General features: G+C 41.1%; 1 protein-coding gene across 1 annotated transcript in view; it reads left to right on the top strand.

The window, feature by feature from the left end:
• Positions 1-13,492, top strand: part of LOC309550453 (uncharacterized protein) — a gene marked incomplete at both ends in the record, with an annotated part of 45,626 nt that extends 32,134 nt beyond the window's left edge. The window contains 2 exons of the mRNA XM_082250829.1: positions 13,068-13,224; positions 13,402-13,492. Coding sequence (XP_082106955.1) covers positions 13,068-13,224; positions 13,402-13,492 — 248 coding nt within the window. The remainder of the gene's footprint in view (positions 1-13,067; positions 13,225-13,401) is intronic.
• Positions 13,493-13,924: the final 432 nt, after the last annotated feature.

The raw sequence follows: 13,924 nt of genomic DNA, 5'->3' as shown, positions 1-13,924 counted from the left end.
GAACTGATTTTATTCTCTCCTGAGAAGAGGCGAATAAGGGGGAAAATGATTACATGTATGAATACTTAAGTGGTCCATTTAGTGAACTTGGTGTAGAGGTATTCACTTTAAATTCACAAAGAATAAGGGGGTATCTTTACATCTGGAGGAAAAGAGCTTTAACCTCCAAATTCTGAAAGGCTTCTCCACAATAAGAGCTGTAAAAACTGTAATAGGACTCCCTCCAGAGCTGGTACTTCTGATTGTTTTAAAAAAGGTCTGGATTCCTTCTTAAATGCACAAAATATAACTGGATACTTATTGTTATAGGTATTAGCACTAAACGTAGTTATTCCAGGGAATTTGCAATTGCCTCCAGGTGAATCAGGAAGGAATTTTTTTGTCGCTGAAGCAAATTGGATCATGCTTTTCTGGATTTTTTTTTGCCTTCCTCTAGGTCAATTTTCGTTATAGTATTATGTATATGGAGGTTTTCTAATTGTGTGTGTGTATGTGTGTTTTTTTTCCTGTTGGTTGAACCAGAAGAACTTGTGTCTTTTTTTAACCAGGCTAACTATGTAATTCAGTTGTGGCAGAGGCTACTCTGGATTCATATGAGGCCCTACAGTTGCTTTTATATAGGGGCTGCCACGCTTCTACCTTACCCATACTATGATAACTACAGTTAAAGCATAGAACAGGACTCACCTTCTCCATAAAGCTCCCTCTAATCAATGGCCCACTCATACTCCCTTGTGGAACAACCCTAATTTCTCCCGTGTACTTCAAATGCAAGCCTGTAGAAGATTTCTACACCACAGCTAATGAATTGAATTATATTATATAAATCCTGTATTATTATAATAATAATTTGATAGCGATGAAGAAAGCAATGACAATTATGAAGAAATGTGACATGAATTTTTGGAACCTAGCATTTAGAGGAAAGTGAAAAATGTATTAGAAAGTTTGCATTTAAGCCATCATCCAGTACAGGTAATATTCCCACATATTTTGACAGCATTAGTGTCTGGAGTGTTTATGTCCTATACAGGGCAAAGGACAAGTATCTGTAAACATACTCATCTCAGAAGATCACTGACACACAGGTTAATAGATGTGCTTTGCAAGGCAAATATCTGTCGAGGTTAATATATTATTTGCTATGTAAAACAGAGGAAGACCTTGGTATTGCTAAAAAGCATGCAAATAATACTTTTAGGTATTAGGTTTGAATTCACTGTTACCATGGGTTCGACAGATCCAGCGGGTTTGAAATCTTTACTCCTGATAAATTAACCACTTAAGCCCCGGAGGATTTGGCTGCTAAACGACCAGGGGGTATTTTGCGATTCGGCACTGCGTGACTTTAACAGACAATTGCGCGGTCGTGCGACGATGTACCTAAACGAATTTGACGTCCTTTTTTTCCCACAAACAGAGCTTTCTTTTGGTGGTATTTGATCACCTGTGCGATTTTTTGATCATGCGCTATAAACAAAAAAAGAGCGTCAATTTTGCAAAAATAACAATATTTTTCACATTTTTTATATGAAATTCCCCAAAAAAAACGTAAAAATCAAAATTTTTTAACATTTTCGGCCAATTTGTTTTATGCTTCCTATGTTTGGTAAAAAAAATTGCAAAAAGCGTATTTTTATTGGTTTGCGCAAAAGTTATTGCGTTTACTAACAAAGGGAAAGATTTATGTCATTTTTGTTGTTTTTTTTAACGCGTAATGGCGGCAATCTGCGATTTTTTTTGCGGTACTGCGACATTGCAGCGGACAGATCGGACCCTTGACTGACATTTTTGACACTTTTGGGGTTACCAGTGACATTTCTACAGTAATCAGTGCAATATATATGCACTGTTACTGTAAAAATACACTGGTAGTGAAGGGGTTAACTTTATTTGAGAGGGAGGGGCTGTGTGTGTCCCTAGGGGCGTGATTCTTACTGTGATTGGCTGTGGCTTTAGCTGTAGGGACACTGATCAATGGTTCTACATTGTAGAACCGTGTGATCAGTGTTTTTACACCGAGGAGAATGACAGGCAGCTTGTTTACACAAGCCGCCTGACTTTCTCCCCCGACGATCGCCGAGTGACCGGCGGACATCGGGTCCGCCGGTCACACGCGCGGGGGGGTCCGTGACCGCGCGGGAGGGAGCTCGCCTCCCGCGGGCGCGCGCTCGCCTCCCGCGGGCGCGCGCTCGCTCCCCAGAGCCTCACAGGCTAGCGACGTAGACCTACGTCGCTCTGCCTGTGAGGGGCTGACTGCCGCAGTAAATATACTGTGAGCAGTCGGCAAGCGGTTAATGTCAAATTTGCTAGGCTGAATTAATTGTAACCATAATGTATTACCTAGTTTATGACATTAGGTCATCTTGCTTAGAAGTGCCAATAAGGGGGCTTTTGGATAAGCCAGTTCCCCACTATAAAATGGTGAGGTCACAGCAGCCATTTGTCAGTGTGTTGGGGTAAGCTTAGGGATTGCTGACAGTCTGTGTAGGGAGAGTTAGTTGCAAGTACAGTGCTTTATTGTGCTAAAATACTGTCAATAGCAGTGTGGTCGGTTACAGATACTTGTGTACCTACCCCTGTATTCACAGTTCAGAGACCCAACAGTCCTTTTTAGGACTACTTTTTTGTGCATCAACAACAACTGTCGGTTACAGATACTGGTGTACCTACCCCTGTATTCACAGTTCAGAGACCCAACAGTCCTTTTTAGGACTACTTTTTTGTGCATCAACAACAACTCCAATTGCTCTTTAACTGCTTGCCCTCCATCTTTTTTCACAATAAACCATTTTTTTTTATTATTGGCTAGGTTAAAATTAAATAAGGTTGGGGTAAAGTTTACCAATGCTTATTTATTTTGAGGGAGGAAGTATGCTTTTTGCTTTTTTCCTTTAGCTAGTGCCTTCCCTTTTTAAATTTTGGAGTCCACATCATACACTTGTTGCTGACAAAACTACCTTTTGTTTGCAGCCTGTTACCATATACTTCACATACTGTACATGAATAGTGAAGTAGTGTGCACCGAAGCACACATATACTGGATGATGGAGAGAGAGATACTTGGGAAAGCAGGCGTCTAACAGCAGGAATGGGTTGATGCAAGCTTACTGAAGCTGAGTGTAATATATCTGACCATGCTTGTAGTAGCGTTTGAACAAAATTTAGTGTACATGCTGCCTGTCTGACAAGAGACTGCACTGCGTTATTACATTCTACTAGCACCTGTTGGTAACATGCTTAATAGTGCTCAAAGAAATAAGCCGAGTCATCCTCCAATAACCATACCAGTGATTCTACCTTCGCAATACTGAAGGGGTGAGAAATGTCATTACTGCCTTTAGGAATACTGGACAAAGCCAGTTCAACACAAACCTGAATCAAAGGCTGAACATCACCAAACAACATCCTGCCCTGATCAACTAGGGAATGAGCAAGATAAATACATCTAACAGCTGATCTCTGGCCCACTCCTTCAATATCTGACGGCATTATTCTTTTTCCTCTGTCACTAGCAAACAAAAGTATACAACCTCCTGAGGATGCATCTTGCCACAAATAATAGCGGAGCCAAGATGGCTTCCCTGTGCAGCCACTTCTGGTATGGACTGGCCTTGGTGTTATGTCAGATGCAGATGTGACCAGAAATGTATAGACATTACCAGGCACAAGTACAGTGTGAAATAATATAATTTATTTCAAATATAAGTGAATAACATACATGTAAACACACCTCCAACATACCAAACTGTGTAAAATAAACCAGCTAACCAAACAAATAGTGACACACAATGAACAACTACCTAAACGAAGTATATACAGCAAGTAGGGAATGCAAAATCATAATCGTAGACGAGCAAGAGTCATACACAGGATATATAGCAGAGGGAGCTGGGGGCAAGACAGGATAGGGAAAGGGTAAAAACAGACAAAGAGAGCAGGTGGAAAGGATCAGGCTGCAGGGCAGGGGTCCAGGAACAGGAAACAGGATACAGGACCACAGGATCGCAGGTCAGGGGCACATGTAGAGCAAAACACCAAGGCAACCAGAGCAGGACAGACAGGACTTCAATATACTTCCTGCAACGAGCATCAGGTGATGACAAATGATATGAGCTTCTGGCTGCTGGTAGACACCTGCTGGTGGACACTGGAATTGCAGCCTATGGATCTGGGATCCATAGTGCCACCAGCAGGTGAGCCCTTTCCTAAAAGCCCTGGTAATTGAGAGGGACTTTGTCTATTGCTAGTCATATGGTTCCCAAATGGAACCGATACCGAAAACGCTTAGTTAGTTAGATTGGCAGGTTGTTCTGTTTGTCTATAACAGGAACACAACAGGATGACGATTCAAGCGTGCCCTTAGGGGGCCGGATGTTCCAGCTGTCTCAACATGAAAGCTAATGTTAGAGATTTGTCAGGTGAGAGAGTCCCTCTGCAGAGAGGACAGTCTCACTGTGAGTATATAGAATTCAAGGTTACTACATGCTCACCATTTCTTTTGCAGGCTTGCAGAGGATTTTCATGCCTTTGAGAGACTACCTATTGCCTATTTTGTATATAGGTGTACAAACATTATTTATAGTTTGGTTAGTCAGGATGTTTGACCTTTCCCTGTCAGACAGATTTTTGTTGGAGGGGTGGGGGTGCATTGATATAATGCACCTGGTGGAAACCTCTGTGTAAATTTGTAAATGTACAGTAGACCTCTATTTTTTTAATGTACATTATTGTATTACTGGCCACATGTGGGGTATGCCCCCAGACCTTGTACATATGTTAATTCCTTTTCCCCTTTTCCAAGTTTGTGGGATACTCTGTGTAGATTTTTGTACAGGTATTTTTGTAGGGGCGGATGCCCAGATCCAGTGAGGACATGGCTCAGTTTGGGGGTGGATGTAGCACCCTTTTAGGAAGTTGCTAGAAAGAGTATAGTTTTTGGGTCTTGATGCTTACCAGAGAGATCGCCAAGTAAATTTATGTTGCTCTCTGCCTACCAGAGAGCAGGATCCATTAGTGAGGTCTGCTCATGATGCTCAGGTGCAACTCAGTTTGTCTGAAAAGTTTCACACTGGTCCAATATGGACGCATATTGAACAGTGGGAGGAAACCTGATAAGTGAGTACACAGTCATTTGTTACAGCCCTGGTGATTGGCAGAGGAAAGTGCTTCGGTGCATGCTGGGGTACTTTATAAATGCCAAGGGCACATGTGCTCGGGGTCTTTCAGCTGGAAAGGCCCTGAGTGTCAGAGAGAAGCTGAACCCAGAGGTCCTGCAGAACTGGCTGGAAGGGAGATACTGGAAAGGATCTGATTCTGCCTACAGTGAGTACAGATCTGTGTCATGGGGGCTGTCCTGTGAGGGCCACCCAATCTGCTAAGAAGAGTCAGTGCATAGATGTCAGTCAAAGGGGATGCTAGAGAGTATCCTGAAGATAATGTAGTTGCATCAAGTCTCCTGCTATAGGGAGCAAGAGGACTTAACCCTTCTATACAAGTGGAAGTATTTTCAAAGCAGTGTGTCTGCTTCCACAAAGAACCTGTTGAGGCCAAGTGAGAGTTATCCTTATCTACTGTGAATAGTTCAATTTGGAGTATCCCACTCATCCCTGATCCCATCCAAGTTCCGCAATAAACATAAAATCATATCCCCTGGACTGTTTATTGAGTAACAAGCAACAAGGAGTAAGGAGGGATGTGTAAAAAATCCCCTACTAACTGTCTGCAGGTAATCAGAGGGAGACCCAAGAATTAATCACACAGCAAGCCTTATGGGGAGAGTGTTACACTACTAAATATGTACTTCAGGCCTAAAGGGAAAAGCAGAGGTTCTGCCTGCAGAGGTAATGAGGTGTGAGCAGATTTTGCAGGACAAAACAGTAGTTGGGCCACGCCATTTAAAGCAGGGGTAGGCAACCTTTCAGAGGTTGAGATCTACCTTGACAAAATAGAGGAAGTCAGAGGAGAATAACTTAAAAAAAAAAAATAAAAAAGACTATTAAGACCCCAATAAAAAGATGCCATGAAGAACACACACAGTGCCTTGAAAAAATAAAAAAATATATATTATATATAAATAATATATTGTTAAAAGAAAGCCATTAGAGGTCCCGTTTGCAGTTTGCGAGAAGCCATGTGGGGGACACAATAAACGTGTGGAAGAAGGTGCTCTGGTCAGATGAGACCAAAATTTAACTTTTTGGCCTGAAGCAAAAAGCTATGTGTGGGGGAAAACTAACACTGCACATCACCCTGAACACACCATCCCCCCTATGAAATAGTGGTGGCAGCATCATGTTGTGGGAATGCTTTTCTTCAGTGGGGACAGGGAAACTGGTCAGAGTTGATGAGAAGATGGATGGAGCCCAATACAGGGCAATCTTAGAAGAAAACCTGTTAGAGTCTGCAAAAGTCTTGAGACTGGGGAGGAGGTTCACTTTCCAGCAGGACAACGACCCAAAACATACAACCAGAGCTACAATAGAATAGTTTAGATCAAAACATATTCATGTGTTAGAATGGCCCAGTCAAAGTCCAGACCAAAATCCAATTAAGAATCTGTGACAAGACTTGAAAATTGTTGTTCACAGACTCTCTCTGTCCAATCTGACAGAGCTTGAGCTATTTTGCAAAGAAGAATGGGCAAAAGTTTCACTCTAGATGTGCAAAGCTGGTAGAGACATACACATAAAGACTTGCAGCTGTAATTGCAGTACAAGGTGGTTCTACAAAGTATTGACTCAGGGGGGCTGAATACAAATTCATGCCACACTTTCCAGATATTTATTTGTAAAAAACGTAGAAAACCATTTATCATTTTCCTTCCAATTCACAATTATGTGCCACTTTGTGTTGGTCTATCACAAAAAATCCCAATAAAATATATTTAGGTTTTTGGTTGTAACATGACAAAATGTGGTTTGCCAAGCTTGTAGCATCATAGTTAAAAATACGTGAGGCTGTAATTGGTGCCAAAGGTGCTTCAACAAATTATTGAGCAAAGGCTGTGAATACTTATGTACACATGATTTTTTTTCCTTTTTTATTTTTAATAAATCTGCAAAGATTTTAAACAAACTTCTTTTGAGTTGTCATTATGGGATATTGTTTGTAGAATTTTGAGGAAAATAATGAACTGAATCCATTTTGGAATAAGGCTGTAACATAACGAAATGTGGAAAAAGTGAAGCCCTGTGAATACTTTCTTGATGCACTGTATATATTTATATCCATTATAATTAAAGCCTTTGAATAAATAGTACCCCAAACTGCGAATCCAAGAGGAAAACAAAATCAAACATAGAGATAATTTCATTTAGTCATTTTTGCAGTGTCTGGTGTGGATCCAGATGACTTTTCCTTCAAGTTTTGTAAACTGTACATGAAATAGACGCTGTATTGTGTCTCCACACATTTCCTTATATATAAATGTCTCTTAACAATCCACAAGTCACCTGGCTTTAGTTTATGAGATCCTTCCAAACTTTTAGGATCTGGAATTGGGGAGAAAATACATAAAATAGTTTGTCAAAATCTTAAAAGATCAGCAACATTCTCTGTGAGATCTGAGTGGAGGCCTTCAGCTGCTGAGACAAATATATGCAAGTGAGCAACACACTCCCTAACCAAATCTCATAGGGAGAGAGTCCAATATCCCCTTGCGGGCTTAATAAAAAAATATAGAAGACATTCAGGCAATAGTTTTCTAGTTTCTTACTCTACTTTTTCCACTACATTGTGGATGGTAAGAGGTGTAAAAAAAAAACCTCAAAACTTTTTGTAAGGATTCCCCCATAAAAATAGTTCCTCTGTTAATCTCTCTAGCTTCTGAGACTCTGTACTTACAAACTACCTCTAAAAACTTTTACTGTGGCCTTTGCAGTAGCATTAGCCACTTGCCAAACTTCTGGCCATCCATAAAACATGTCCATACAGATAAAATGCATACTCCTAAGATCCTGACTTAGGCATCTGGATATAACTTTTTGTAATCTCTGGAAGGGATGTTCAGTTTTTGGTAGCACTTTTGGTAAGAGGTAAAACAAGAAAAGGTAATTAAAAAACAACTATGGTGAACCCTGCCACTATCCCACACTCATTTAGTAAGATAGCCATAACTGCCTTTGACTTATGACACGGTCCATGTGTCAAGCTGGAAGGAAAAAAGTTAATGGCAGATATAAAAGATCACCATTTTCCAAAGTCTTGTTTCATAGGAAGTTGCCCCCTGTGGACCACTTGTTCTTCTCGTTCTGAGGTCCCTAAATTTTGAATATTATTCCCAACAAGTGTCCGGGGCTGTAATGCAGCATCCTTAGACACCTGGTCTGCTTCCATGTGTGAGTTTTAATGTTAGTATGGCTACCTCAGCAAGAAGCTGGAAGGCTGAAGACAGCCAATCAATTAACTTAGCATGTTTGATTGGTTTAAAAAAAGAGGAACAATTCCTCCAAAGGTCAACACCTTTGGGGGGGGGGGGAGGAAAAATTCATCCAAAGGTCAACACAGGACACCTGGGTATAATCAAGGTAAATTTTATTCAATTAATTAAACACCAATTCCAAAATCACACTGACTCACATCATTTAAAAATAAGACAACGTTGTCTGATAAAATCAAAATGAATGGGGTACATTTAGCTAAAACAGACTCACCCTGAGAAGGCTATGACCAGCACTAAGAGACGTGGTTGCAATATCAATTCATGTATGTGTATATGATCTGAATTGAGTCCACGTGGATGCTAGCTCAAAGCAGGGATGATAAATGAGAGTCTGTTTAACCGAGACCTGCGGTATGTAAGGAACACAAGAACAGCAGAAGGGTGATAATCCGGAGTTCCTGTAATTCAGGGAATTCGTTCTGGACTTGCTTCTATTGATTTTCTGCCTGCTTGGAAATGCAGGGTAGTAGGGACATGCTAAGAGACTTCTAATGTACACCTTCAGAGGGTAAGAAAAGTTTGGTAGGTCATAAACAGACTTCTAGTAGGTCAAAGTAAAGGTGTACCTGCTCCATTAGCAGAGGTCCTGGTGTCTTGTGTATAGGCTGATCCGCAGTGGTCCCTTGGCTCAAGCGTTAATCCGGGTCGTAGTGTCTCTTCCACCTCCTCCGCAGTAGTAAGCCGGTCTGTAAGAGACATGCAGCAAGCCGTCACCAGCCTGTGATATGTGGGCTTGCGACCTCCAAACCCGCCGGATGTAGACTCCTGGGTATCCCCGGAAATCAAATGGGTATAACGCAGATACTGACGCATTTAACCGGCCTATCACCGTCGGTTTCTTCAGAGCTGGGAGGGGACTCTCTGATGCCGCTCTATATGGGCTTCCTAATTGGTCTCAGGTTTGTGAATTAGAAAACATTTAGTTCTGTAATTTTACAGAGTCTACACTAGATGCCCTCAGAGTGCAGAGACCTCTTCCAAATGCGATCAACGACTAACATATGATAAAGATAAAAATGAAAAGGAAATAGTGATATCAGCTCCTGAGACTGCCTAAACTCAAAAATACAAAATTTCGATGGATGCATTATGGCACACAGGGATTTCCAAGATATACATTAGCAGATGTAATTTGAAAAATGGATATGATACTTTTCTTATGAGGATTGCCATTCATAAAGAATAACCCCTGTGGAACTAGTCTAGTCAATGGGGAAACAGCATGAGAATATACTTAGAGTATTTTGATCCCCATGCAACCCTGTATGTATAGTGGTCTGTAATTAGCTATAAGTATATAAGTATAGGAGATATCCCAGGTTAAAGGCCTGTCATATCAATATTTTGTCAAATTTTAGACAGTTTTTGTACAGTTTTCAACAGAGCAGATTAAATCTCCCCATAGTGGGCCCAAAGGGCACAACCATCCCAAACTCTGATGTTCAAAACTGGAGGGGGGGGGGAGCCTCCACCTGTAGGTCATCTCCTACCCCCATAAAAACATAGCTGGAGTAAGGGCAGAAAATCTGTGGCCCTTCTGATATTTACTGCTCCAGGAAGGGCTGCAGATTCGATTCGGTGTTAAGGCCCCTAGGCGCAAGTGATCCCATCTTCTATATCCATAGATTTTCCTTTTGCAGGAGTATAGTATCAAAGTCCCCCCTTCTAGCTGGGAGCTTCAGGGCATAGATACCCCTTACTTTTAGTTTCTTAGAATCAGCATTGTGATGTTCCAAAAAATGCAAAGCTAGGGGTCTCTCATCTTCTTTCTTCCTTATGCTCGCTAGATGTTCGCTAATTCTTACTCTTAGCTGGCGTTTGCTCTTACCTATATAAATTTTCCCACAGGGACAGATCAATTCATAGATCACTCTTGACATAGAGCAGTTGATAAATCCATCAATATGGAACTGTTTAATACCATCACAGTTTGTGAAACTGTCTGACTTCAAAACAAATTTGCATATAGAACAGTGCCCACAGGCAAACATAACCTTTAGCGGCGGCAGGGACGTTAACCAGTTTCCCAGGCCACTAGTCCTCTGAAACACACAGTGGACTAACACGTCTCTAAGGCTTTTGGCCCTTCTAGCTGTTCAAAGCGAACGTGGGCCTACAATTTCTTTAATTACCAGGGAACCTGTTAAAACCCTCCAATGTCACTCCAGGGCCTGCTTTACCTGATTCCACTGGGCTCCAAATTTGGTTATAATGCACGGATCTTTTCTGGTTGTTTTAGCAATTAGAGGGAGCTTTTTCTTGTAATAGGCTTGACCTATTTCCATTACCTGCCTTTTTGCATGCCCATTTGAGTACACCACAGGAATAGCCCCTTTCCCTGAATCTCTTATAGAGTTCCTGAGCTTCTATCTCATAATCCTCCGACTTGGAGCAATTCCTTTTAATCCGTAGGAATTGCCTAACTGGGATACCTCTTATCAGAGATCCAGGGTGGTGGCTGTCTGTTGCCAGTAAAGTATTAGCTGCCGTTTTCCTTTCGGAACATTTTGGTGGTCAGCCTATTGTTCTCTTGTGATATTAGCAAATCAAGAAAAGGAAGATTTTGTTGACTGGCAGAGAAGGTGATCCTGATGTTTCTCTCGTTGGAATTCAATTTATCTACAAAGGTTTGTAGTTGTGTCACAGATACTGCTCAGAGCATCAGGAACATCGATGTACCTCAGCCACATCCGACAGTGGCTGAGGTACATCGAGGATGGATAGACTACCTGTTCCTCTCACAAACCCAGGTGTAAACACACATAGGCAGGTGCCCAAGGGGCGCCCATGCATGTTCCCCTGATCTGCTAGAAGTAATTGTGTAAAAATTGAAAGCAATTGTTCTCAAGCATAAACTCGATCAGGTCCAGGACAAATTCATTATGTGCACCAAGAGCAGGGTGCTCCAGATCAAGGAAATGAGAAATGGCTTTAGACCCCATTTACGGGGAATTGACATGCACAACGTCTCAACGTCAATGCCCACCAGTAATAAATTATCATCCACCACCAGATTTGAAATCCTCTGCAGGACATCTCTGGTATCCTTAACATAGGATGGGAGCTTATAAACTATTTCCTTAATCAGAGCGTCTACAAATTTCCCTACTTTTTCTAGGGGCCCTTTACGGCCGAAAGTATCGGCCTTCCTGGTGGATTTGTTAGGGACTTGGAGTTTAGGTATGGTATAGAAAGTTGGTACATTGTAGGTGTCTATCTTCAGAAACTCTTCTTCTTTTCTTGAAAGTAAGTGTGCTTCCAGGGCTAGCTTGATTTTTTGGTTGAGAGCAGCGACAAGGGAGGGAAAGGGATTGGATGATAATTTTTTATACGTGGAGACGTTATTAAGTTGTCTCAGTGTCTCTTCTTCATAAAGTCACTTGCTCATCAATACCACATTTCCTCCCTTGTCACTGCTCTTGATGACCAGGTTGGGGGCCTCCTCAGGCTCTTTAAGGACCTTACGTTCGTCTTTAGATAAATTGTCCCTTCCCTTATTGTCCCAATTAATCATTTTTAAATCCTCCTGGACTAAGTCCAAGAAAAGTTTTAGAATTCTGTGCTTAGATAGGGGGGCATTTTTTGGGAACGTATTCTAATATTCAAATCTCTAATAGGGCCATTAAACTCCTCTTCATCTGAGCAGTTTTCATCCAACAGGCAAACCAATGCATCAATGGCCTCCCTATCGGGTTCCAGGCTAGCTATTTCTACGGGAGTACTGTTCGAATTTTGACCCTGGTGCCACATTTGGAAGACGACCTTTCTGAGGAATAAACTGAGGTCTTTATAGAGTTCTAGTTCCATCATAGAGGCCGAGGGGGAGAAAGAAATCCCCTTACTTAATAGCTTACAGTGTCTATCTTCCAGTGGGAATTCAGACAGATTCACCACTTTCACATCTCCATCTTTAGTTATTTGTTGCCTTTTTCTGATTCCGGGATCGGACTGGTCGCTGCCTGTTGGAACTTTCCTTTTCTTTTACTTTTGTTTCTAGTTGATTCTCTTTTATTTTTTCCCTTCCTTGGTTCCTGTTTGGTCCGAGAATCTAGGGGGGCCCCATGGTTTAGTCTGTCCTCGAAAAAAGTTATCGACTTATCTGTGGCATTCACTTCGCTCTCTGAGGAGGAACCTGTATAATGATTTGGAGTCCTATGTCCCGAGCGGGGGCCTCTGGATCTGCTTCTACTTCTAATTTTGGTGGGATCAAAAACATCCTCTCTCTCCCAGTCCAGAAGGTTTTGCCTACATTTATTTTGTTTGGTAGTTTTTAAACTTTTTTGAATCCTTTAAATTTCTTTTTAAGAATTTCATTTAGTCTAGCAAAGTCCTCATCATTTTTATAGTGTTCAAGAGATTGGCTACTCAGGTCCAATTCCTCCTGTATTTCTTTAGGTTGGGTTTGTTCCTCCTGCACAATTAACTGCATTAATATAATGCCTCTGTCAACACACTCATTCCTCCACACTTCCAGGAATCTGGGAGTGTGTAAATGTTGGGCAGGGGTAACTTTCTCCCTAAGTCCCCTAGGGATAATTGTATGTGTAATATGTGACTGGAGGGAAACAATATCCCATTTTCTATTTCGAAATTTAATAGTCAACTTTTTATGATTCTTAAATAGTTTTTTCAGCGGTTCCCTATCTGCATCCACAATTTCCAGATCTCTATCAAAAGCTGTTTCTATCTCATTTTCTTTCAAGTACTTCGCCAATTCTGTATGCCATATTAATGGAAGTGCAGTCTCTGGATAAGAAAAATTCCCAGTTTCCAAAATTAAGGTCAGCTTGTTTTGGGATTGGTGAACAATAGTATATGCAAAATTGCAAGGAATAAGGTGTTTGATTGGTTTACCTGCTGAAGTAAAAAAAAAAAAAAAAAAAACTTCTGGCCCTTCAAATGGAACCGAAAGCTCTCTAAATCTCTACTATCTATATAAATGTAAACTCTTTTGATAGCCAACAGGCTTTGCTAAAGCATGGAGCTCTGTCTATTGAGCTGGGGAAAAAGGATCCAATGACTCTGAATACAGAGAGTCCTTCTGGGTGATAATTTCATACTCAGTAGGGGGATTGCAATCCTAGGTATAAAACCGGGATAAAAAAAAAAAATATCTGGGTCTTCAGGGAGTGTGTCCTTCACTGGACTCACAGCAGCTGATTCCTACCTCATTAGTTTAAAGAAAGTCGTTTTTGCTTTTTCTCCAGCCTCCTCTAATAAAGGCAATAAGGTAGCTGGATTTCAATATACGCACTTTTCATTTGTTAGATGTGTACATAAACAACAATACAAATTCATATTTTGTAAACCTTTCATTAAACAAATATTTAGTTTGGCTGTTTGCAATATTTGCTGCACAAAACGTGGGAACATTAAAAGTTAAGTAATTGACCATTAATGTCTGTAATTTTGTCCAGTAGCACCCAGCTACTACTACTACTCTGATTTAGCCGGGTGAACCCTTCATTATTGGGTCCAGCT

The sequence above is a fragment of the Pelophylax lessonae genome (assembly GCF_965119305.1).
Source record: "Pelophylax lessonae genome assembly, chromosome: 3".
Lineage (NCBI taxonomy): Eukaryota > Metazoa > Chordata > Amphibia > Anura > Ranidae > Pelophylax > Pelophylax lessonae.
Note: the sequence above shows the minus strand (reverse complement) of the source record. Positions and strands in the feature narration are given on the sequence as shown.